General features: G+C 42.6%; 1 protein-coding gene across 1 annotated transcript in view; it reads left to right on the top strand.

Annotated features, from left to right (window-relative positions):
- Positions 1–18,346: 18,346 nt before the first annotated feature.
- Positions 18,347–25,311, top strand: part of NUP210 (nucleoporin 210) — a gene marked incomplete at its 5' end in the record, with an annotated part of 64,214 nt that continues 57,249 nt past the window's right edge. The window contains one exon of the mRNA XM_080350422.1: positions 18,347–18,495. Within this exon, the coding sequence (XP_080206548.1) occupies positions 18,347–18,495 (149 nt within the window). The remainder of the gene's footprint in view (positions 18,496–25,311) is intronic.

The raw sequence follows: 25,311 nt of genomic DNA, 5'->3' as shown, positions 1-25,311 counted from the left end.
TCCTCAGTGTTAGTTCAGCATATCTGCTTTATATTCCTTCTTCCCGACTGCTTAATGCTTGGTGCTTAATTAGCGACTGTTTGGTTAACTAGATACAAATATAACATGTTGTTACTTCATTTTCATTTCAATTAGCTTTTAAACTTAAATTAAAAATAAACTTGCAGCACAGTTTGCATATTTGTTGTAAACTGGTTTTCGTATGCACTTTCCCGTTAGTCATTCCCATCTAAACTATGACCCACACTTCTCCAAGTGGGAAGTTTCCTTATTCACTATTTTGTTCTGCCCAGACCCCAAAAACACCTTTTCTGCGTGAGCGGCAGCGCCGGCTTCTCTTGGTGGCACCCGATAACAACGGCACGTGGTCAGACCGAGGCCCAAGCACTCTTGCTGGGATACGATTCTTTTTCTCTCCAGCAGAATAACAAATACAATCAAGGCACGTACCTGTTTCAGTGAGTTCTAATCGTCTTTTTGCAGATTTGAAAAGCAGGGCAACAAGCATGAGTCAGCAGCAAATATGGGGAGATGACCTTAGTCCCTTAGGATAAAAGCACACATAACAAGCAGAAATTAGTTACAGACCATGCAGAACCCAGCCTTCTCCACATTTCTGGGAATCCTTCAAAATTAGGCCCCAAATACACCACACGAGTGAGAAAACAGATGAATTACAGCCCAGCTTGTGCAGTACTGACATCGTTTGTCAAGCGATAGCTCTGTTTTCCCAAGACAAAGGAAATGTTTTCTCCTTACACCACTTTGCTTCTGTTGAGACAAAGTGCAACTTGAATGGTTTTGACAACGTTATGGATAACACCGGGTCCTGTGGGAAGGAAGTTCATTAATTGCTGCACACTTGAAAGCACAGGCATGTTGTTGTTATCATAAATAACCAGCAGCCTATTAGCTCTCAAGGTCTGGCCTGTTTAACGTGCTCTTCGTCATCCAGGAGATCATTTGTCTCGTGTTGAAAATCACCAAAAGCACATCTGGGAGGACAGGCTGCGTCCCAAGGAGAGAGGTAGACTGCTCCAGTTCGACATTGGTTCTGATAACAGCCCTGTCCTTTGGGGAGCTCTAGTTCAGGCTGCGTGACTGGTCTCTTTAAAATTCGGGATCCACCTGTGCAGATCCATTTGAAGATGGGTCCCTGAGTCTGAATTGCTGGCAAAACCAATTCTTAGCAAGCAGAAAAACAAGGCTGACTGATGTCCCATGTGAAAGAGATGGGCTGGTCCGGCCTGCCAGTCATTGTGCCAGTTTATTAAATCTGTTCAAGTCATTTGTTGCACCGTTCATTCTTTAGTGGAATGAGGGAATTTGGCAAAAGCCCTTCACCAGCATCTCAACCTCCCATAGAACAGAAGATGACTCCTTAGTTCTGATGTGCCCTGATGGCAAAATTACTTAAACAGGATTAATGGTGAAACACGATCAGGGTTTTCCCATGTCAAGAAACAGTGAAGTTAGAGACAAAAGTCAGTGGCAGCAGTTCATGATCCTATAAACACTAGGACTATGGATGCAGTCATCCATAATCTATATCAATGATGGAAGCTTTGGGTCACCTGCCTCACTGTATGATGACAAATGAAGGGCTGATGCCACTTATGGTATTATTTTAACCTCCTAGAAATTTACCAGTCCTGCTTGGGGCTGGAACGATGCGAGAGTTGGAATAATCCCAGAAGGTCTGGTCACGAGCAGCTGTTCTCCTCCTCCTCCTCCTCCTCCTCTTCCTCCATGCCGAGGCAGCTGAGCTACCACCAAAGTCTCACCCAGCTCTTGTCACCACGGCCTGTCCTCTGTCGAGAAAAAAGCTCTGTGCAAATTGGCTCGTTTTGTTTCACTCATGAGGTGCAAAATATCCTTCCTGAAAGGGCAAGACACACTCAGGACTGAAATAAGAGCCATGTCACAAATAATATCCCTTCAAACTACCTTGACTTGGAGGTTTTGAAACAGGTAACATGAAGAAATGTGCTACAGATAAAATCAGGGGTGAAACACTGTTAAAGGGGTATATAGAAAAGGGATTTTTTAATTTATATTGGGACTGACTTCTCCTGTAAAAATGTTTAATGGTAGCTCATTACGTGAACTTCTTACAGAAATGTTAATTAGTGGTTTTCAATCAGAAAACAATACTTTGAGAGCCTGTGCTGCTTTAATCTCTTTGATCCTGAGGGCTTTGATCTGCCCTGTGGTGACATGACTGAGATCAGGCTTCTACTTTCGTGGTGTGTAGAAAATGTGAAATTATCGATTCCTGTGCTCCAGCAGAGCAGGAAAAGGTCTGTGCTTTTTAGAGCTCAGAAACTGGTACAGTTTTCTGCCCTTGCTGTTGCTCAGAGCAGCTGGAAATGCAAGGCCTGAATATTCCTAAAGAAATCATTATTCTCCTCACAGTCTGATCTTCACTCTTATTAACCCAAGTCCTTCTCCCTCGCTGGCTTACATCTCACTGAATTCCTCAGTTTTTAAAACAATAGAGCTTGATACCACTAACTGCTGCTTTGTGCTTTCAGTGTCATGTGATTTTCAGAACGAGACGTGTAGGCTATTGCAACAGAATTCAGATTATACAGATCCCAGCGAGGGTTTCTCTAAACCAGACTTTAAACGGCCTTTTCAAACTCACTAGAGGGACTCAGCTCAATGCCTTGTGCCAATGACCAGGGAAGGAAGCCACAAGACTTCATTTACTCTCAAACACTGCAAATATCTGCAAGTTAATGGCAAAATGGAGAAGACGGTGTAGGGTACAAAGAGGTGTTTTCTGAAGCAAGAAGAGTTTTCAAAGAAGTGATTAATTTTGCAGGTCCCTCCAGACGCGCTTCTTAACCAGGTAAACACGAGCACAGGAGAGACACACAATTAATTAATAACACACTCTCTAATACCTCAGATTTGTGCTCCAGTTGATTTGTAGCCATTCTTCCAAAGCATATTTATGTATGGCATAGAATTTTGTAAATTCATTGCAAATTACAGAGACAACCTGAAGTCTAGTACTTTGTTACCTCTCAAAATAAACAGGGGTGTATATAACACACACAGTTTTCATAATATTCAGTCCTAAGAACAACGAGATTCACAAAAAACTGTTTTCATCTAATAATTGGCATGTTCAGCTGAGCATGTTTAGTTGACATTTGCTCCGTTCTGATTTTTAAGTGCTTTGATAATAAAACTGATATTTAGTCTGCATATAATACTCAAGAAAGCAGCGAAGTCAATCACAAATATCTTCCTGTGTTTTCCAGGGACATTCAATAGAAATCCATTCAGACCACAAGTACTCAGTATACTACCAGGAAAAGATGAAATCCCAGATTTCAGGACATCTTTTTGTCTCTGATGGCCTGAGGCACCTTTCCCATTAACAAGGTAACAATTGCTACAGTTTTCAATGGAACAATTGTGACAATTTCCTAGTAATTAGGCTTGGTACTTAATCAAATTAGAGGTGGGAAACGAAATGCAGTTTTACAGAATATGTCTAAAGATATAAGTAGAAAGGGGGATTCCCACTGGGATAAAGGCTAGGAAGGGACTCAAATGTCCAGTCCAACAGCCCCATGAGAAGAGATTCATCAGAATCATTGATGTGTCCTTTACACAGGACACATCTCTTGGCATGGCAGTGTTCTTTAGAAAAAGGGCCGTACAATAAGGAAGGACATTCAAGCTTATGCTGCAAAACACACACGTGAAAGTTCAAGTTCCCTTGAAAGAATCTTCTCTAAAAAGATAAGTTAATATAGAAATCTGGTTTAAATATAGAGGACAATTATCTTTAACTATTCCTTTGTTCCAGGTTAAAGCCAAGCACATAAAGCATCACCAGGAGTGTGTGTTTTCTGCTACCAGCAGAAAATCAGCATTTGCAACTGGGAACACTTTGGTGTCCCAAGAGAAGTCAAGGGCTCATTGAAAAAAAAATTGCCATGACACAAAACATACTTGAAATATTTCCAAATCCATTCTTCCTTTTCAATATTTTCATATTCGTGTGCTAGCTTCAGATTCATAAATTGCAACAACAATGCCACAAGGGATCTCCTGAAGGAATTTCAATATCAATATTCACCTGAGCACAGCCAAGAAAAGCAAAGGAACCACAACAGTGTGAGCTGTGACTAAACATCCTGGCTTTAGTCCAGGTTTGATAAGCTCAGAGCTATTCAGAAAAGCTCCTTCAGAGTCAAAGGCCTTCAGCTGAAATTTTGCACCGGCACCACGAGATGTTTACACGTTTAGACAGGGACGTCTTGCGGTAACTACACTGGACATTTTATTTGTCCTCAGATATCATGGCACAAGTTAGAGGTGAATTATCAGTAACTGGCACTCAGACAATACTGGGCATCGTGAATTAATAGCGCTGTTTCGCATCGCTTGTTTTAGCACACAGGCAGCCTGTACCAGCCAGCTCCTTCTGTCTGGCATCACCAAACAGATGTTTCAGCTGCTGAATGACGATGATGTAACCACCGCAACAACACAGATACGGCAAAATATAGTTGAATAAGGTCACAGCAGGTTCTGAGATAAGCGCCCCGCACCACTGCATTCAGCCAAACTGGTTATTGAAGGAACTAAACCAGTACAGGAAACACTAAAAACAAAACAAAAAGTGGCATACTTATATGTGCTTATTTTTAAACAGTGAAGAACCCTCCTTCAAGTCATGGTGATTGAATTCCCTGCAGAACTTCCCTGTGGTATTTTTAAATCAATATTTCAGTCATTTTTTAAAAACTGATTTAATTACTACTGATGCAGAAATGCATATACTACCCACAAACATTAGAGGGATTCTGCAACAGTGCTTGCTTTGCTTTGTACCCAGGAAACTCTTAAGGAAGGCAGAAATCTATGAAGTGAAGATAAACCTCATCAAGAAGAAAATAAAGTGCCAAAGGAGAGCCTGTGTTGGCTCTGTGTAGCTACAGCATGACTCTGGGGTTTGTCTCGTTGGGACCTGTATTACCACATCACACTCCCACATCTGGGATGCAATCCATGTTTATTTGCTGTAAAACAATGTAACATTTCTTAGTTGTATTGCAATAAAAATTCCCACTGGTAAAGAATCACAGAATCTCAGAATGTCAGGGGTTGGAAGGGCCCTGGAAAACCCATCCAGTGCAATCCCCCCATGGAGCAGGAACACCCAGATGAGGTTACACAGGAAGGTGTCCAGGCGGGTTGGAATGTCTGCAGAGAAGGAGACTCCACAACCCCCCTGGGCAGCCTGGGCCAGGCTCTGCCACCCTCACTGGGAACAAGTTTCTTCTCATCTTTCAGTGGAACCTCCTGTGTTCCAGTTTGCACCCATTGCCCCTTGTCCTGTCACTGGTTGTCACCAGAAGAGCCTGGCTCCATCCTCCTGACACTCCCCCTTTCCATATTGATCCCCAGGAATGAGTCACCCCTCAGTGTCCTCTTGTCCAGCTCCAGAGCCCCAGCTCCCTCAGCCTTTCCTCACACGGGAGATGCTCCACTCCCTTCAGCATCTTGGTGGCTGCGCTGGACTCTCTGCAGCAGTTCCCTGTCCTGCTGGAACTGAGGGGCCACAACTGGACACAAGATTCCAGGTGTTGTCTCCCCAGGGCAGAGCAGAGGGGCAGGAGAACCTCTCTGACCTACTGACCACCCCCTTCTAACCCACCCCAGGTCCCATTGGCTTCCTGGCCACAAGGGCCCAGTGCTGGCTCATGGTCACCCTGCTGTCCACCAGAACCATAAGAGATATCTATATAGATATATGCATATATAAGAAGATAGTATAAGTAACATGGGAACAAAGATAGTGCACCCTGATGCAATCCCAATGTAAGAAATGCTTGTTTTTTAGAAAGTATCAAAGCCAGGGATCCTTCATAATGTCCACACAGAGAAGGAGAATTTCAGAAGATGACCTCTTGTGTTTTCCTCACCATCTTCCATGTGAATGACACAATGAGAGCAAAACAAAACCATGGTTTTCAACTATCTCAGCAAAACTCTTCGTAATATGGAAGGAGCAGCTCATTTCTTATTTTTCTTCCACAGGAAGTTATTTGGACAAGACATGCTGATCATACCATATGATAATAATAAACCCCCTTCATTTCGAAGAGGAATAAGCTACTCATCAGCTGAGGTATGTCAATGACCAGTAATTAGCACCCTTCTCATTAAGCTACTGTGATTACACCAACTCTTGTATTAGTCCTGCATTAATTGCAGCTTATATCATCCTGATTTGGGGTGTGTGCTGATTTAAAGCAGCAGGTGGGGGTGAAAACTTTTCTGATTTCTCTCAGTGCCAGAAAAGCTGGGAAAAAATCACCCAGACAACAGGTAAGGTGATTCATCTCCTTGCTGCGTGTCACAGGCTTATTTCTGCTGCTCAGCCCTTCTCTCTAATCAGTGACACTTGGGAGAGCATTTGCTGCTCACTCACATTTAACTCTTAATTGATTATGAAATACAAGATTAACTTCAAGGTAAATTCTGCCAGGCCAGCCTGGTCTTTTCTAGTGCCTCAGTTAAAAATATTTGTGTTTGTTTCATCCATGTGTCTTTGGGTTATATTGGCTACTATGACAGAGACAAAATCTCCTATTCGGGACTTTGCACAGCCCCTGGGAATTTGCAACTTTGCATCTATGCCAAAAACTGTTACGGCTGAGTAAGGTGAACCAAAGCAATGAAATTTATTGGTACTGGGTTTTACCTATTGAGAGTGGTATTAACCTCACCTGTGAAACCGAGTTCTTACTAATTAGGGCCGGAGCTTGTCACAGATGTTCACTAATATTGTCATGGATAGGGGGTGCCTGACACTGGAATTACAGAATCATTTATATGTAAAATTAACAAAACTACAATCTAAACATTTCAGTGTCAGAAATCCTTGAGTATGGCCCTAAGCTAGGCTATTTTGAATGAGTAGTTACTTGTGCATGGTGCATCCGCGCTCAGCTGTCCACCGGTGTATTTAGTATTATTAATGCTACTACTCCTATAATTATGACTAATAAAACTCTTTTGGCTCGCAAAAATGTGGCGATCTGTTTACTAGTGGTGGCTCTTGGATGGGTGGATGTGACAGAAAAGGAAATAAATTATTCTCCTCTAGAGCATGGTTTGAATCATGTGCAGTAGATAAAGCTTCAGGGCGCACACTTGAATAATGAGGAGAAAACAAAAGAGCTCAGTGCCATCCTTTCTGTGCCCTTGAGCAGAGCAGGGGATTTGCTGAATGGCCAGATACCAGACTCTTTGAAGAAGTAATTAAAGATTACACAACCTTACATGTGGACAAAAAGAGGTACACTATGTTTGATCAAGTAATGCTACTCTGGTATTACCTAACGTTTCAGTGTGGTTGTTTTGGGAGTTTTTTTAAATGTAATTTTTAGCATACTTTTATCTGACCTTGCTGTATGTTTTGTAACAGCCTGTCTTCCTGCAAGCTATTACTGGGTTATTTGAATGTTTGCATGATTAAACAATGGCATTTTGTGGAAAAGAAAACAAAACTAAATGGTGAATGGGTTACCCTCCTTATAAAATACAATATTCCCCTCTCTGCAGTGCAAAACTAACCCAAATTGGAAGCCACTGTCCATAGAAGCCCAGCTGGACAGCTGCAGCATGTTTGATTCATTTAAACTGTCACAACAACTAAACCTTGGGGGAGGCACCTTCTTTGTGCTTCCAAGGGTGTCGAAGCTGAAGGCCAGGGGTGTGGGATCAGCCATAAGCCAATACTGAGCTATATGGCGATTCTTCTGATTCTATTAATGTGTTTCACAGAACTTATTGCAGACCTCTTACCTGGGAAAAGTAAGAAAAACTGTTGGTCCACTGTTACTAAAAATGAACAAAAATGTTTAAATTGCATGAAAACTTGTTGACAAACACCCTTCTGTGTTTTCAGTTCTGGGTTACCACCACAACTAAAGGACTGTTTGGCAATTCCACCGGGGAAAGGGTTTAAAATTGCACTTTCACACTGGAGCAGAGTTAATCTATCGAAAATATCAAGTCTTGTAGGATTACTGTTGTTTCTAGTATAACTAACTTTGGCTCTCAGCTCAGCACGTGTAACGCTAATGAACTTGTATGGCTCTTTGTCTCCCACAACTAATATGCTTGTTATGCACAGAACTGATGTGAGGTAGTGAGAACTTACTCAAAAGGAACCAAAACCAGTAAGAAAAGCAAATGGGGAAAAAAAGGAGAATACAAATGTGCCTCCTGGATCTCAAGAGGAAACATTCATCGAGAACATAAAAAATGGTGTAATCAAGCTGCCAGCTAGTTAGGAGAAATAAAGAAGATTGATGCTGGTGTCCTCAGGGTGATCATAAAGCCAGAGGAGTAGAGTGATACCAGCTTGTAGAGAGATCTTCTCCTGATAAATGGAGAGAAAGACATTCAGGAGAACACCACCAGCTGGCACTGAGCTTGGTGATGAAAAGCAATGGGAGGCGAACGATCTCCACAGAGTCCTGCACAACCCAGCAAGTGTTACAACAATGGGCTTCCAGCCTCTTGCATCAGAAACCAATCAGAATTGGAGGTGGATTTAGGAACGATTAGCGACACAGCCCTCTCCTGTCATATCCCCCAGGAGATGGAATGACCCTATTGGAAAGTTTAAAGTAAAACTGGAACTAAGACTTTCCACCATATTGTGGGTCTTTTCTATGCTATTTTTTTGGTATTACAACACTTTATTTAGACTGCAAGTGCTGCTGGGCATTGACAAGAGCTTTAAATTGTGCTGGGTGCTCTCTTTCCCTGAGCAGTTAGTGGTAAGTTACAACGGGGCCAGGCGTACAAGCAGCTCTGATTTTTCATTCTAACGTGTTCTACCCTGCATTTGTCAACGTCTGAATTTCATCAACCATTAGACTGCCAATTTGTCTAGTCCAGTTTCCCTGAAGTTCATCACAACCGTCTTTTACCAAGACTTGCATTAAATAATTTTGTCATCTACAAATCCTGCTGACCTCATTTTTCTTTGTTCTAGCCCTCATTTCTGCCTTTCTGGAAAATTAATGAGTGTATTAAATACTAACTACAGTACAGATCCTTGAGACATACTAATATTAACCTCCTACTGAATTGAAAACTGACAGCCTAATGAATTAAATGCACTACATAAGAACAGCAGTGGTGACAGTGAAAATCAGGATTGCTTGTGATTTATCCCTAATCTGGAGAGGAAATAAAAACAAAGCCAAAAACCAACCACCAAAAACTCTGCGAATACAAGCACCTGCAATTTCCATTGACTTTTCTGAGACTTGTGAAAAAACAGGTTACTTAAGGGAAAACCAAAGCCAATTTAAAAGAGAGGAACTGTCACCTCTGTATACCTGTTCCACTTGCTGCTTACGGAATCATTGAGCTATCAAGCAGTACTTCAAGAATTTTTTCCCCTATGCAATTGTTAAAATTGCCCTGGCCAGAATATCCTTGGGATGTCAAAACTTGTTTAGGTATTTGATCCAGAGAGGACAAGGTAGAGAATTCATAGCTAATAGAAGCCTAAAGTAAAAGATGAAGCAAATTAACAAAACTGATGGCTACTATAGCTGTAGACATGTTGGCAGGACATGCTTCCTTGTCAAAGTCATTTAGTTTTTTTCTAGATATCAGAAAATTTCCCACATTTCTCTGACACTTGGCTACAGTATCTGTAGCGGACATTTCTGTAAGCAAAAAACGTATTCAGAAGAAACATCACGAAGCCACACAAAAAAATGGCTGTTTCTTAGTGTTCTCTTACTGTTATAAAAACTGATGTATTAAAAAACTTAGATGTTGTATAAACACCAGCAGAAGATCTAGAGTTATTTTTTAAACTATTATATCTCAGCATATTAAAAAGTGTGTAATTTATACAGCAGCTTTAAAATACTCTAATTGGTGTCTTCCAAGTACGAATCCTCTTGTTTGAACTTTGTACCAGAGAAGAGCTGGAAGAATAATACAGAAAATACTAATGAATATTCATGTGTTTTGAAATAAACCTTTTTCATTCGTGAACATTTTGAGAGAACAAAACGTATACAGGTGTAATAATGCATTTGAATTATCAGCATTCTAATAACCTGTGTTACTGAGCTAATAGGCCTTTTCCTAGGAAGCCATAAAGGTCTTTGGGAAATGTGCTTTTTCTTACTAAAGCTTTCACTGTAGGTTCTAATCAAAGCAGACTCCTTTCCTTAGGTTAGATTTTACTAAACACCTGAAGGCAGATACAGATTCCTAATGTGTGATGCTGAGAAAATTCTGCTAAAGTTTAACAAAAAATGGGAGCATTCTCTCCTTTAAGTTCCATTGGATGCTACCTGCATCATTAGGTACCCTCTCACATTTAGTCACCTGGATCGCCAACTTCAGAAACTAAGACTAAATCTCAAAGATAAATTAGGCACTTAAACCTCAGTGAAGGTCATGGTAACAGGATCAGACTGTACTTTCAGTGGTCATGCCAGGGTAGAGCAGCATTCAGCATATCCTAATACCAGGGTAGAGCAGCATTCAGCGTATCCTAATTCTTCTCCAGATGTCCACCACGCTAGATGTTTGTTGGCCCAGATGGTACAGTCAGATTTACTGTGCTCACACCTATACAGGAGATTTTCACATGTGCAGTGGCTGCACGATCTCCAGGTGCCCAGGCAGAGGTAACGCTACTGTTCTGTCTGAACAAAGTCCTCGTCAGCCTCCATATTTCACCCATATCCCATTTCCAGACATCATACAGGCCACCTAGGAAGCTCCAACACAGAGCAGACCGGCAAAGCGCTTGGTATTTTACACAGGGATATTGAATGTTAAGAATGGAATTTCTAGCATAATGTCAGATTTTTTTCATGAGTTTTAGTTGCACGACTGCAAAATGGAGATAATGACAAGCTGTGAAACACAATTAAATACCTGTGAAGCAGGCTGGACCAGTGGTAAAGTGGCAGTGTAAGATACAGGCCAGAAAGGGTAAAAGCAAGCATGAGGCTTGCACGTGACTAGAGTCTGAGTTAGAGGCAGCAGAAACAAAAACCAAAAAAGGAGAAAGATGTCTGCATGTGGAGATGGCCGTAAGCCGCAAAACTCTGACCTGAGTTTTGCTTGTTGTGCCATACCCTGGGCACAATTTTTTCTCCCGAAGCTGTGTCTGTGTAGCTGGGACTGGATCCCGATTTGCCAGGATTCTGAAAGTATTTTTAAAAAACAAGAGGTCTTTAAAACCTCTGTCCACTGCTTCAGTACCTGCAGTGATCTTGTCTCACTTACACTGTATTTAACATTGTTTTGTTACAAACCTGCAGTTTCAAATTCATATTGAAGACAATTTTGCGCTTCATGAATGAGATGTTATTTCAATGTTCAATATTCCATTCCCCAAGGTAACTTGGCCCACCTGGACAAGTGATCCTGAAAGTAGACAAAATAGAAATGGGCTCACTTCAGTGCAATGCGTATGTGGTATGTAATATTCTGTTGCATATTGCCGCACCTCCTGCTTTTTCTACTAAAATTCTACAGCAGCAAAGTGAAATCTCTGTTGGAAAGACTCACTACAAACAGAACACAATTTGTGTTAGGTTTCTTCAAGATCTGAATTTGTTGTACTTATGTATATATTAGAATGGAAAGAACGGGAATTTTAAATGAAAAAATTGGAACTTTCCAGTTGAAATGCATACTATATACTGCCAGGCTATATGGAGAAACACAGCAGAAGTCTGACTCTTGCTGTGTAGGTACAGAAGCGCTCGAGGTCAATGTCAGTGCTGAGATCAGCGCGGCCAGAAAACTACTGCAGGGACAGAATGGCAAAAATAGAAAAGGCGATGGAATGTTATAAATTGTGCCATGTTGGTGTTTAAAGCACAGAAAATACCAAACCAATGCAGAACAGTGTAAACGTTTAAAAAGCCTCAGAATTATTGTACTTGATGGCGCACTTAATATTTCTCAGGTGTACACACCATAATTTGCAACCAAGTAACCCTGAAAAGATGACAATTCACTTCCCTTAGTATTATTAACGGAGTCATTAAACATATTCACATGCCTGTTTATAAATGGTATTAATTCTTTTCAAGATTTCAGATTCCTGTGTTTTCCTGAAGTTCCCTGAAGTATTTAAAGCAGAAACAAAGGCCAGGATTTCTGTTTGTTTGCTACTTGTGTTGTGAATTCTCATCACTCAGGCGTTCATTCAGTTGTTCAGTGAAAAGCTCATTACAATGATTTCTGTCTGGGTAGAAAGGCACATGGCAAAAGCACTTTATGTAACTGTTTGAACAGACGGCTATAAATAACCTTTTTAATAACCAGAAATTTACATTAGAAAGGTAGATAAACTCTGAAGTGAAAAAGGTTTATTTTTATCTGATGTTACTGTTTCATAAGTTTTCAGACTTATCCTGAATAATCTGGTAAGGCCTTGGGGTTTTATACCATCTGCGAAAGTCTTGCATATCAAATGGATTTATGTGATAGGAGCAGAGATTTAAAAAGAGAGACATTCTTCTTTTGGGACTCAATCACATTCAAAAACTCCCAGTGACATCCCTGGCAGATTAGACTGTGCAAAGAATGGCAAGCTTGGCCCTTATTTTACTGATTTTCTAAACACAAGTGCTTCCTTCTGAATAACCAGAAGGAAATCAACTTTGATGGAATTTTATATTTTCCATCCTTATTACCATTAACTGGCTGCCTTGATTTTGGAAATTGACTGAATTTATGCCTTCTGTTGGCCAAACATCTTCTCTTGGAAGGAAAATATTGGCAGGCATAACCGAAGTGTTCAATTTTATAGTTGCTACCAATCCATCATTATGCCTGTAGAGCACGGTTTTAAGGCTGAGAGGATGTTCTCATAAAACCTTCAATAGATGTATGAAGACACAAAAAGTCTAATACGGTAAATTGAACATGATAACTCTACTACTAGAGAAAGTGATAAAGAAATAATTGAAGGAGGAATGTTGTTTTATATACTCTGTAAGTCTATTTTAAAGTAATGAAGTGTAATGTCCCCTTTTACAATTTGGTCTCTGCAGGTAGGCAGGAGCCATAATGCAGAGGCAGAAACCTCTCCTACGCACATCCAGCCACAGGATCAACACCTAATTAATGAGTTTTGCCAGTCAAGCTTAACTGCTGTGTACATTAATATATATGCAAGACCTTCCATTTAATTTTCAAATAATGGATGGTTCTAAACACATGAGCAAATACCATGACCTGTGAACTACTAACTTTCGTGAGCCTTCTGCCAGCACTAAGGGACACCAGTTGTCACCTTGTGAGTGTTGGTCTCTTCTCCCAAGTAACAAGGGATAGGACAAGAGGAAACAGCCTCCAGTTGCACCAGAGGAGGTTTAGAGGAGGTTTAGATTAGATGTGAGGAAAAATGACTTTACCAAAGGGATTGTTAAGCACTGGAACAGGCTGCCCAGGGCAATGGTGGAGTCACCATCCCTGGAGGGGTTTAAAAGACACTGTAGATGTGGCACTTAGGGACATGAGTTAGTGGTGAACTTGGCAGCGTTAGGTTAATGGTTGGACTTTGTGATCTTAAAGGTCTTTTCCAAACAAAACAATTTTATGATTTTTGTTCCTCTGTTGACTCTTTTTAAGTACCTTTGCATGTGTTGGACTACTTCAAATACTTCTTTGACTGATGTCTCTTTGGTGGAGATATTTTGCCAGGCTCTGCAGCTACAAGGACAGAACCAGACAGCAAACTAAGCAGGAAAAAACCAGAGCAACAAAAGCCATGGAGCTGGTCAGCGAGGGAGAGACACAAAAGGGCAGCTGAGGTGTCTCAAGGTGCAGCCTGATAAGGAGGAAGGAAACTGTCGATCTTTCACAGCGATTTTTGCAGGATACTGTTTTAGTCTTCCCCTTAAACACAGACAACATCAGACAAAAAAAGGCCCAGCACGGTTCTTCTCACGCTCAGTTACTATTCCCTGACCACTTTCTTTCTCCAAGTCTATTAACCTGCCCTTTTCATCTCCTACTCAGCCTGGTGCAGGCAACTCCCCATCGCTTCTTAATCCCTAGAGGAACAGTCTTTTCACTAAACACATTACTATTACTTGTCAGTCAGTCTTTAGCCTTTAAATCATGTATTATTTTACTTGAGAGGTTCAGGAGCCTGACAGCACACAATATTTTTAATCATTCTACCGGGTGAGCCCTGACCCACCCAGTTTAATAAGACTTCTTACAATTACATTGAACACAGTGCATTTCACTGCTCATACTACGCTGAACCAGCCCTATGCTGTTAACAGGACTACAAACAGAGCTGAGAGGGTTATGGTTGGAACTGCTTTGAGTTAGCTTGACCCAGTACACTTTAAAATATCTTCCATGCCTCATTGCCTTATCATTTGGCTGGAATTTCACCTTCTGAGCTTCAGAGTTTGGGTTGGGGTGGGGGGTCGATTAGTGTGGTTTGGTGGTTTTCATTTTGTTTTGGATTTTTGTTTGTTTTTGAGAGAAGCATTTTTTAATATTTTAAGTTATTGAGGCATTTTGAAATATGAAATGCCAGAAAATAAAATAAGGTGTTCCTTGGCCATATGGGTTTTTTAAGTAACCTTTTATTTTCCTGAAAGAACTCAAGGACCTGAGGTTTTCTTAATTCAAAATTTGTCAGAGACTCAGGCCTAAATCCAGGAAAGCACGTGTGCATAACCCCAAGGTCAGACCCATGTTTAGTACTCGTATCGGGTTGGTTTAGGCTTCCTGCACGTGATGAGATCCTCAAGTCCCTGTACTGCCAAAATACGAGACACGTTGTATACGCTTGAGATGTGAAGGCTGGGGAAACATCGAGGCAATTTAAAGTGAAGATGGGCAAACAGGTACCACCATCATTGTGCCATTCCAATACTTTATTTTTTTGAACAAGGATTTTAAATTATTTCACTGTGAACAGAAGATCACCTCATGATATAATGATAGAGGTTTCTTCTAGGTCTATAAAAAACCAGAAACTGATCAAGTGAAAAGATTTAATTCATGTCTCCTTGCTGCCTTGGGAGTGTTTTCAGATCTTCTGACCAAGCAAATTTGTAAAGTCTCCCCCTTTTATTTTTGTATTTCAACAGAAACATTATCAGCACCTGGTGCTTTGTTATTTACTGTGTGTATTTTGATTGCCTCTTAAATTCTTCCACAAATGGCTCAGCTGCTTGGAGAACAACCATTTATTGTTTGCTTTTATCCCTCTCACAATTAAACAGCTCATTAAAGTACTCCCTCTATCATTCTATAATTGTATTCTTTGTGACTAAGAAATTTCCGTTTTTGTTCTTTATCAGACTTACTCAGGTGTACATCGATACTCATGTAAAATTATCTCCTGTTCCTAATAGGTCTGCCCTGTTCCAATTCCCTGCGGTGCCAGCTAACTGCTCAGATGACTGGAGGTATTCTTATGTTCTTTGCACTGTCATTTTAGCGTGAGGAGGGATGCGCTGACCCTATCCCCGTCTCACCACTGCAGTTTGGTAGAAGAAAGCAGCGCACTGCAGCGCCTACACCAAGTCAAGCTGTGACTGCAGTAACTTCTCCCAGAGCGCGTGGCTGTGCCGTCTGCCTCCCAGCCTCCTGTGCTCTGTCCAAAACAGCCTCCGACATTCACACAGTGCTGCCTTGCAGGACTTTCCGTTTCAGTAAGCAGCAAACTTGCTTTGTAATTTCACTGTGTAACGGAAACTGCAGACTTGCTCATCAACGTCCCCTGCTTCACTCTACTTTTAAAATTGCTTAGAATGCTTTTGAGTATGCTCTGGATGATATGCCAGACATTTAATCGCTGTACTTAACTGCCATGTTTCATCAATAAGCTTTAAGGTCCTAAGTGCACTTTGCTGTTTCCTTTGAAAAATCACTTTAAGTCTAAGAAGTATTTGAGAACAACAGTAATTTTGAATACTCATCACTCTGCTGATGAAAGAATGTAAAGACTTATTGAGATTCCAAAACCTACTTTGAAAAGCCAGGATGTACTGGGATACAGACATTTTCTTGTGTCATTCATAGCACAGGATGCAAGGTACTCACTATCTATTTCTTATCCACTCAGCTATAATTATACTAACTGTAAACACATTGTACTGATTTAGTCATGTGCTATTTTATCACATCCCTCCCTAACAGCTGAGTCCTTACTGACTTTATCTTCACAACATGCTTTTGAAGGAAGGTTAGAGATTAATTGACAGAAGAAATAAAGAAAAGAAATAACTCTGTATTTGAGGAGCAATTTCAACTGTAGTGACTTGATTTGCCAGAGCTTTTAATACCATATATCTTTCTGGGCCCAACTCCCAGTGACTTAAATTGCAGCTGTAAAGTTCAGCCCTTCTCTAAATCAGACCACACAATTTCAAGATGTGCATTCGAAAAATGAGTAATATACAAACAGAAGCTGCAGTGAGAAGTGAACTGTCCAGCTGCACACAGTCCTTTGGGGCAGGAAATGGAATAGCCTTGCTGAGGTACTGATAAATAAAACACTAGCTGAATAAACACTGAAAAAAAATACTCTTGGGTAAATAAAAAGTTCTGTATAAGTTTACTTGGTTAGAGTAGATGAAAACTGGTTAACTTCTATACTACCTAAATTAGGACTGGGCAAGCTCCCAGGTGTCCCTAGACAGCATCTTCCTGGGCAGCTTAATTCCAAGATGATTGTCTCCTTCTTAAAATCCCTTCTCTTGCCACATATCTATGCCATCCCTCTGTTGTAAGTAGGGACAGGCAGACCCTCCACATGATAACTTCATTCACTAAACAGCTTTGATTAATTCCAGGAGTGTGACCTTTCCCATGCACCATGAATGGTGAAGAGGTCCTACCGTTAAACACATCCTGAAATGATATATGTGAACGCACACTGGCAACAAGGGCAAATTAAGATTGCAATACCAGCCTGACTTTGGACTTAGAGAACACAATGGTCTTTCAAGAGTACTTTAATGTATGTTCCAAGTTTCTGAGAAAGCAAAGTATCAACTACACAGAAATTCCATCCTACAGAATCATGTTTATACCCACATAAATCAGCAGTTAACGAAGAGGACTAAGTAGTAAGATGCCATCCACTACAAAGTCAAATCAACACCAGGAGGAAAAATATACATTTTGCAATATACTTACAAAATGTAGGGGGAAAAAACCCCAAACAAATGGAGACTTGTGATTCCTGAATTCCATGCCATGCTCTGAACACACTTAAAATTATTACCAATTTGCCAGCTATGGTTAAAACATCTCTCCTTTTCCTTTTCATTCCTACACGGTCCTACTTCCCATGCTGTTCCACCACAGTTTTGAGCAATACACAGGATAAGGCTGAGCTCGTGTTAGGTTGGCTGACGAAATCCAGCTACTTACTGTGTTCCTGGAGGAGCTCCAGTGGGTCAGACCAAAGCTGCTTGTGGTCTTCACCCTGTTTGTGGAGTTGACCTACCACCAAGTTCCTTCTCTTGACTTCTTCACCTTTCTCTGCACTTTGGTCTGCCTAACATTTTTTTTTCCCTAGGACAGAAAGTTATATGAGAAAATAAGTCTTAATTGAAGGGGGTGAGCATATAGAAAATCGATATTTTTATGATAAAGAACCGTTGCTTAACTTGGCTGTCAGCATCACTGTATGTACCATAATGGAAGAGTATAGTATGTAATGTAATACCTGTATCTGTCAGATTTTTTTTTTAGGGTTTTTCTAATCAATTGGATTTGGGATTTAATCCACTTAATGGTTTGGGCTTTGTTTTGGTTTGTGTTTTTTGTTGGTTTGCTTTGTGTTTTGCTGTTGGCTGTTTTTTGTGTTTGTTGTTTGTTTTTTCCCACCGTTTAAAAGCACCGGCTCGCCCCGCTGCGCCGTCCCAGGCCGCTGGAAGGTGCTGCGGGGAAAGGGGTGACAAGAGCCGCTTGTGACCGACTCGAGGCCGCTGCTGGGGCGGCTCCGGCGGGTGACAACCACCACCTGGGCCGCAAGCACCAGCCACAGCCGAACCACCTCCCTCTCCAGGCGCCCAAGGCGTTCCCAACAAGTTGTGCCCCGTTAGGAGCCCGTTCGGCCACACTCTGCGGTGCTCGGACCCGGCGGCCGCCCCCCGCCCGGACCACAGCGCCGGGAATCACCTCAGGGAGGGCGGAGGGGCGAGGAGAGCGGCCGGGCCCGCCCCGTTCCCTCGCCCCCCCGCCCCCCGGGGCGCCCGGCCCCGCCGCTGACGTCCCAGCGCCCTTTCCCGCCCCCGCCGGCGGCCGTTCCCCGCGGCGGAGCATGGCTCCCCCCGCGCCCGCTCTCCTCCTGCTCCTCTCCCTTCACCTCACCGCCTCCTCCAAGCTCAACACCCCCAAGGTGCTGCTGCCCTTCACCCGCGGCACCCGCGTCAACTTCACGCTGGAGGCCAGCGAGGGTTGCTACCGATGGTGAGTGCAGGTGCCGCCGCCCTTCGGCCGCCGCTTCCCCCCCCGCCAGATGCACCTGCGGCGTTTCCTCAGCCCGCGGCGGGAACGCGCGGCCCGGCGGGGCCTGAGCGCGGCCCCCGGCCCGCGCCCCTCGCCCTTCTCACCTCACTCCGGCCGTGTGCGGGGTGGCCCAGCAGCCCGGGGACAGAAATGGAGATAACCCCTGAGGGGAGCGGCTGGGCTCTGCAAACCACGGCTGGTTAATTTCTGCGGCGGGGGTTCAGGCCGCTGGAGGGGGCGCTGTGTGGCGGCCGGGGCTGGTCCCTGCTGAGGGAGATTCCCGCCATGGCCGGGTGCCCCGCGTGCGCCTCGCGCCCGACGTGTGCGTACCCCACGTGTGCGTACCCCACGTGTGCGTACCCCACCGGTGTCCCCTCCGCAGCTTTGAGTTTGAGGAGTGGGTGCAAAGGCTGGGTCCCAGCACCTGGCTGAGCCGAGAGCCTCCTGGCGCTGGCGACGCCCTGAGCACGTCGACTGGCGAAGACAAAAGTCAAGTTTTAAAAGATCGTGTGTTTTCTGGGTTTCTTCTGGAGCCCCGTTGCTGGGCAGGTGGGGTGTCCTGGCTGGGCGCCCCTGTCCCGCTCCCCCAGGAGAGGCCCGTGGGCCAGGCTCGCAGCAGCCGGTTCTGGGCTGTGCTGAGCCGCAGGGCTAAAGAGGAATACCGCTGTGTGTGCAGATTTACAAACTGTGTCCCCTTCGTGTTAAACAAGTGTTGCCAACTCCTTCAGCATGCCAGAATTGTAATTTGGATCACTAATGAGCAGGAGGTACCCACCTGATAAAAAAGTGGCAGTCAGGAGATGTTTGGGGTGATACTTTTCCTCTGTGCCAGATGGATGCATGTCGCAGTTTTCAGTTGTTATTTTGTGGCTGGCAGTTACTGAAATACATCGTGCAGGGCTGTGTTTTCACTCTATATCCGTTCATTTGCCTGGTGGTCCTACACTTCTCATCCCTGGGCTGGCTACAAGCCTTTGGTCTGTGGCAACTTACACATTTGAGGGTGTTTGCACCCAAGAGCAATAATCAGAGTTACTCCAAGAGCTGACTGAAAGGACGTTACTAGGTGAGCTGCTTGTGCTTGTGTAATTTAATTTTTATATGGACCGTCTTAGTGAAAATCTCTCAAGTATGGGGTGGTTTTTTTCCTTACTCTTTAAAGGCAACTGAGTCTTTAAGGCATTTTATTTATGTGGTGATGTACATTTTATGAAGGTAAAATATAAGCTCATCAAAGCACTAGTAAAATCTAGGAGGTGTAGACTGTCTGTCCTATTTTGCCAGTGAACTGCCAGGCAATATTGGGCTGGATACAGCTGTTTCTGCATGTTCCAGGTGAAATCCAGCTGTCAGAAGTATGTAGACCTTTGCAAATCTCACTGAAATATGCGGATGAAAATATATGAGACTGTACTCTAGGGAAGTACCAGATTTGGTCCACATATGTATCTGTAGCGAGGGTGATGTGTAGGCACTTCAGAACATGTTCTGTTGGTGCCAGTTGCCAGTGATAGATCATCCAGGTAGGCTTCAACATGCTTTTCCATCCTCACCCTCTGGCTGCCCTTTGGAGATTAATTTTGCTTGAGAACTGAGGAAACTACACCAACTTCACACAGAGTGTGTTGTCATTTTCTGTACTGGGGTTGTAAATGTGTGTTTATTCACTTCTGCTTTACAGGGGCTGGCAGGAAGTGGGTGGTAAAACTCAACGTGTGCTTACAAAGCCCTCAGGAGGAAGCAGCCGCTGGGCATGTGTGGCCAAGCAGAAGTAGTAGTGCTCGTCGTGGGGCTCAGAGCATGTTTGCTGGATGGCATCTGTAGGCCTTGAGGTGTAGGGGATTAGATCGAAGTGTGCTTTGGAGGGGGGCAGCTCTGCAGCTACATGCTGATGAGTTTCCTGTACTTTCCCCTCAAAGCCATCAGTAGTAGCTGTTCCTGGAAGGAGGCCCGTTAAACTGAAGGAGTTAGGAAGTACCAAATGTAATGGCTTCAGAAGTAGTGACTGCTTCTCACCCAGGGTTTGCAAAATGGTGGGTGGGTTTGCATGCATGAAAGATGGGATTTGGAATGTAAATTGTGAGATTTGGGCCCTTAGTGTATGGAGAGGGGACCAGGGCTTTGTAATGTGGGTGATGGGGAGGTTAGAGGGAGCGGATGGAAGCTGTCTTACAACAGCATCTGTCTTCAAAGTACGTCTTTTGAGTATTTGAAGGGCTGCCTTACTCATCTCAAAGATTCAGAATTCATACCTGAGTGTCCAGTTTTGTGACAAATCAGGCTATGGCATAGAATCATAGAATCATTTCAGTTGGAAGAGACCCTCAGGATTGTTGAGTCCAACTATAACCTCACTCTAGCACTAAACCATGTCCCAAGAAGATGATGTGGCCTTGTTTCTTTCCAGTTTCCCTTTGGGGCTTCAGGTTTACCACTGAAAGCAGGAGATTTTCAAAGTGATTGAAGTGGTGTCTGAGAATTCCAGTGATTCAAAGGGAAAAGGTCAAATTTTATCATCATCCCAGCAGATTGGGAGCAATAATAGAGTTAGAAGAATGGCTTTAAAGTATTTTCTGATTTTCAAGATGCTCATGCAGTCTAGAGTTTGGGTTGCCTTTATGTTAAATTGTTTTTTTTGGTAAAAGCTTTGTTTTCAAAGCATACGGATTTCCCATCTGTAAATATTGTACATGGTACTATCTTCAGGGATAAAACACAGTCTGCGCAGTTATATTTAGCTTTTAAATTACATCTGTATTTATCTTTTAATTACCAGAAATTACACCTGGAAGAAGGAAGGCATTCAGGAGCAAAATTCTCTCCTTGAAATCTGCCTTACCATGATAACATTTTTAGGGAACAGTGGGAGAAGACACAAACAAAATAACCCATTTTCCCTTGAGGCATACAGCATGGCACAGGGTATTTATAGCAGAAATTATCTGTAGCATACAAATATGCTTACATGTCTGTAACATTATTTCATATCTTGTAGAACTGAGATACATCAGAGAGCTGGTGGGAGGTTTAAGATTCAGGAGTTACCTTTGAGCAATAGAACCTATTGGATTTGAACCACAGAGCACTGAAGTCGGAGTTTTAGCTATGGAAAGGTTTCACCTATAAGGGAATGTTCAAAGGCAATAATGGCCCTGAACAATGTTATTTGTTACAAATATGATGGCGAGTTTATTGCCACCTGGAGCCCTCTCTGACGAGGCTGCGTGAAGCTAATTGCCATTGTGAGCAGCACCGGTGGCAGGTGGTGGAGCAAGACCCAGCGGCCGAGCTGTGCAATGCACAGGTACTGCCAGAGAGCCCTGCGGACACTGCTGCTGTGGGACCTGGCCAGCAAAGCTCATTCTGTAGCGTCTTATCTTGTCAGGTTTCTGATATTGGGTTGTAAATTGATCTTATCGCTCCATGAGACATGTGCTGTGGCTTATGTGTTTTAAAAATGTGTATTAAATAGAGCATTGCTGATTTGGGTCTGGTACTTTGCTATAAAGCCGACAAGCTCATCTCTGATAATCTGAGGGTTTTGTTGCTGTTATTTCGTGGATTACCTGTTTTACCACAGGTCTAAAAACCCCTGTCTTTGACTCTCACTGAAAATTGCTTTGTGTGAGATGCTGACTGTTAATTTCCATATTATGAAATAACATCTTAGATACTGATTATAATCCCCTGCCATCCTTCCCCCTGCTCTGGTTCTCGCCTGCTCTGCGTTTCCCGCTGACACATCAGAGCATGCAGCAGGATGTTCTCCCTCTCTCTGGGAGGTGCCTGCGCTGCAGCGGCCGCGTTCCCAGCGCAGCTCCAACTCCTGGAGGCACCACAAGGAGCTCAGAACTGGGCTGAGGTGTTCTTGTGTGTAAAGTGAGAGGGGCTGGGCTGCTGTGGTTCAGCCCTGTGTTACCTGAGTGCGTTGGCTCAAAACCAGACTGGGTAGTGTGAATCGGTGGCATAGTTGTTCTGCCAGAGCTCAAGAGGCAGGGGAAGTAATAGTTGTTTTCCCTCTTGGCTGCTGTGTCAACCTGCAGTGCAGGTTTGCTGTTGAAAAAACTTTTTTCTGCATCTGAGCATAACCTGCCTGGGAAGGAGGACAGAAAGAACAGGGAGTATTGTTAATTTTGGGCAGCATTTACTGCTCAACACCCATTAAATGTTTTAAGACTTTTGCTCTCTTTGGGTGCGGGTCTCACAGTTAAAGTGTCTACATGTGAGAAAAGTTAACAGAATGGAAAATATTGTTGAAATAATGCAAAGTGTGACATTTGTGTTTTGGAAGCAAGCTGTCACATATTAGTTTTATTTTTTAATTTGCCATCAGGCTAAGCTAATTTCAGAACAACTTGGTTAGACCCACATTTATTCACTGCATTTTCCTAGTGGGAAGATGTCTGTCTCTAGCCATTTTCCTTCATGCAGCTGGAGAAAACACAAAGATAAACACTTGTGGTAAAATGCCTTTGGCCACCAGTTGATTTGATGAAATATCCCAGTTACCGTTGGGCACCTGGGCTGGATTTTGATACCCATCTTCACTGGTTTAGCTCTGTGTCCTTGGAAGTTTGTGGCATGCCAGCTGATCATCACTATAAAATCCCCTGAGCAAAAGCTTTGTCCTTGGCTCATTCCATGGTGCCTGATGTTTCCCTTTTTTAAAACAGAACTAGGTGAAGGACTCTTTTCTTCCTGCTCTTTGTTTTCCCAGTGACTAAGAAACATCCTAGGGGAGGACTGAGGGAACCATGGGGAGATAATCTGCCACTGTGTTGTAAAAAATCCATTAGACTTGAGGGAATTCTTTGGGCTCCCTCTGTGTTTGCTTTGGAATAGGTTCAGTTCCCACATCCCTGGTTCTCTGGGAATCTATTTTTTATTACAAAACTACAGTCACCTGGATGCTTTTTTGGCTCTTATATCTCTCTTCATTGTTATATGTCAACAGTGTTAGTCCTAAGAGTGACTAGAAATAAGGTACCTAGTGCGTCGGTTGATCCAATCTTATCAAACTGTTGAAAACTTTAACTGTCCGGTTTCCCTCTGGCTACATATCTGCCCGCATGTCTGATACAAATTCTAAACCATCAGATCAACAAACAGTCCTTGTACATCTCAAAAAAAGTGGATTTTTGTTAATTTAATCAGTTGAGTTTAGTCCAAAGAGCTGACAAAACAAATGTAAGATGCTGAAGCAGTAAGAATCAACGGAGTATTGCTAGAGTGAGGAAGAGAGTAACATTTGCCTGATCTTTAAACGAGCTGATAAATAAATTAAGTATAATCCTTGAAGTATTAACGTGTGGTACTACAGAACAGTAGATACAGTCTTGGCACACAGTTCTGTATCTGGGGGTGGGAGGGGGTGAAAATCATGAATGAAATGGAAATGAGCATTTCTGTGGCCTGGTGGTCTTTATTGCAAGTGTCATTAACTCCTCTGCACGCAGGATTTTGTTCTGAGGGAAATAAATATTGGGACTTTTGTTGGCTTTTCTTCCTCCCCTCCCCACTCTCGTCCTCCCCTGCCGCGCTGTTTCTCACAGGCGCTGGTGCCAGAAATGCTGCCCCTGTCTGCTCCGCGGGATCTAATTTTGACCCCTGACAAGCCCAGCTCTCAATATCACACACCGACGTGCTGCCAAAGGTCTGCTGGAATTGGAAGAGGGTATAGATTGCAGCCTTTGATGTCATTTTAAAGCCAAAGTTTCTTTTTCTTGTTCTCTCTGTGTGTCTTACAGCAGAATAGTGCCAGTGTAATATGCAGTGCCTTGTCCTTTCTGGACTTGACCTTGAATCGGATGTAGCTGTAAAGAGCACGTTCTTTTGGTATTGCTGAATGATATTGAGGGGTCGTCAAATATTTCATATGCGATGGTGTAAAAAAATTGGTCATGAAGTTGTTTTTTTTTAATTATAAATTACAGTAGTAAGCCAAGCCTCAGAAAGGCCCGACTTAGCCTGCCCAGCTCAGGTACTTGCCTAAAATAGCAGACAACCTATTGTTAATAGAACTAAGAATGTATTTGTATTAAAAGAGTAAGAAATTCAGCTGATAATCTACCTCCTATTTTATGAATAAACCACTGTTAAGAGGCCAAGTAGTATCAAATCTCAGGTTCCCTGTGTCAGTGACAACTAAGAGTTAACTGGCATTTGGCTGTAAAATCTTGAAAGTTCCTTTGTAATTGTGGAGTGTAAGTTTACAGCTGAAATTCAATGCAGACTTTTAGTTTATATTTGTTCCTTCCCTTTTCTATTCTGAAAAATATCCTGTAATTACATTTAATTTGACCACACTGCTGTTAGTGCAAACTGTAGTGGGTTATGTATTACAAGGCACAGCCATAGATTAAAAGAACAAACACAAAACACAGCGAACCCCCTGTTGTGTTATAAACACGATCAATTTCAGACTGTAAGAACACAAAACCTGCAAATTAATTAAAAAAAATCCAATGGTAGGGAATATTAAGCAGTGTAAATAACTAAATAATAAAAGTAAAAGTCAATTCCAAACGTATAATGCTTATTTTTAAATGTCTGTGTGCATATTAAGTCAGATTCACGTGCTCAGCTTAAAAAGCCTACCAGCCAAGGACAGCAAAAGCCTTACTGGTTGTGAATACTAACATTGTTTAAAGAAACTTGCTAAATGTTGGAAAACTGTTTTGTGCTTGCCTAAGAACCTACAGAATAACAGGAAAATAACTAGTTGTTCGCTCTTAAATGAATCAATATATAGCGAAGTTAAATGTACTACTGATAGAG

The sequence above is a fragment of the Nesoenas mayeri genome, assembly GCF_963082525.1.
Source record: "Nesoenas mayeri genome assembly, chromosome: 10".
Lineage (NCBI taxonomy): Eukaryota > Metazoa > Chordata > Aves > Columbiformes > Columbidae > Nesoenas > Nesoenas mayeri.
The sequence above is the reverse complement of the archived record's forward strand: the minus strand, read 5'-3'. Positions and strand labels throughout refer to the sequence as shown.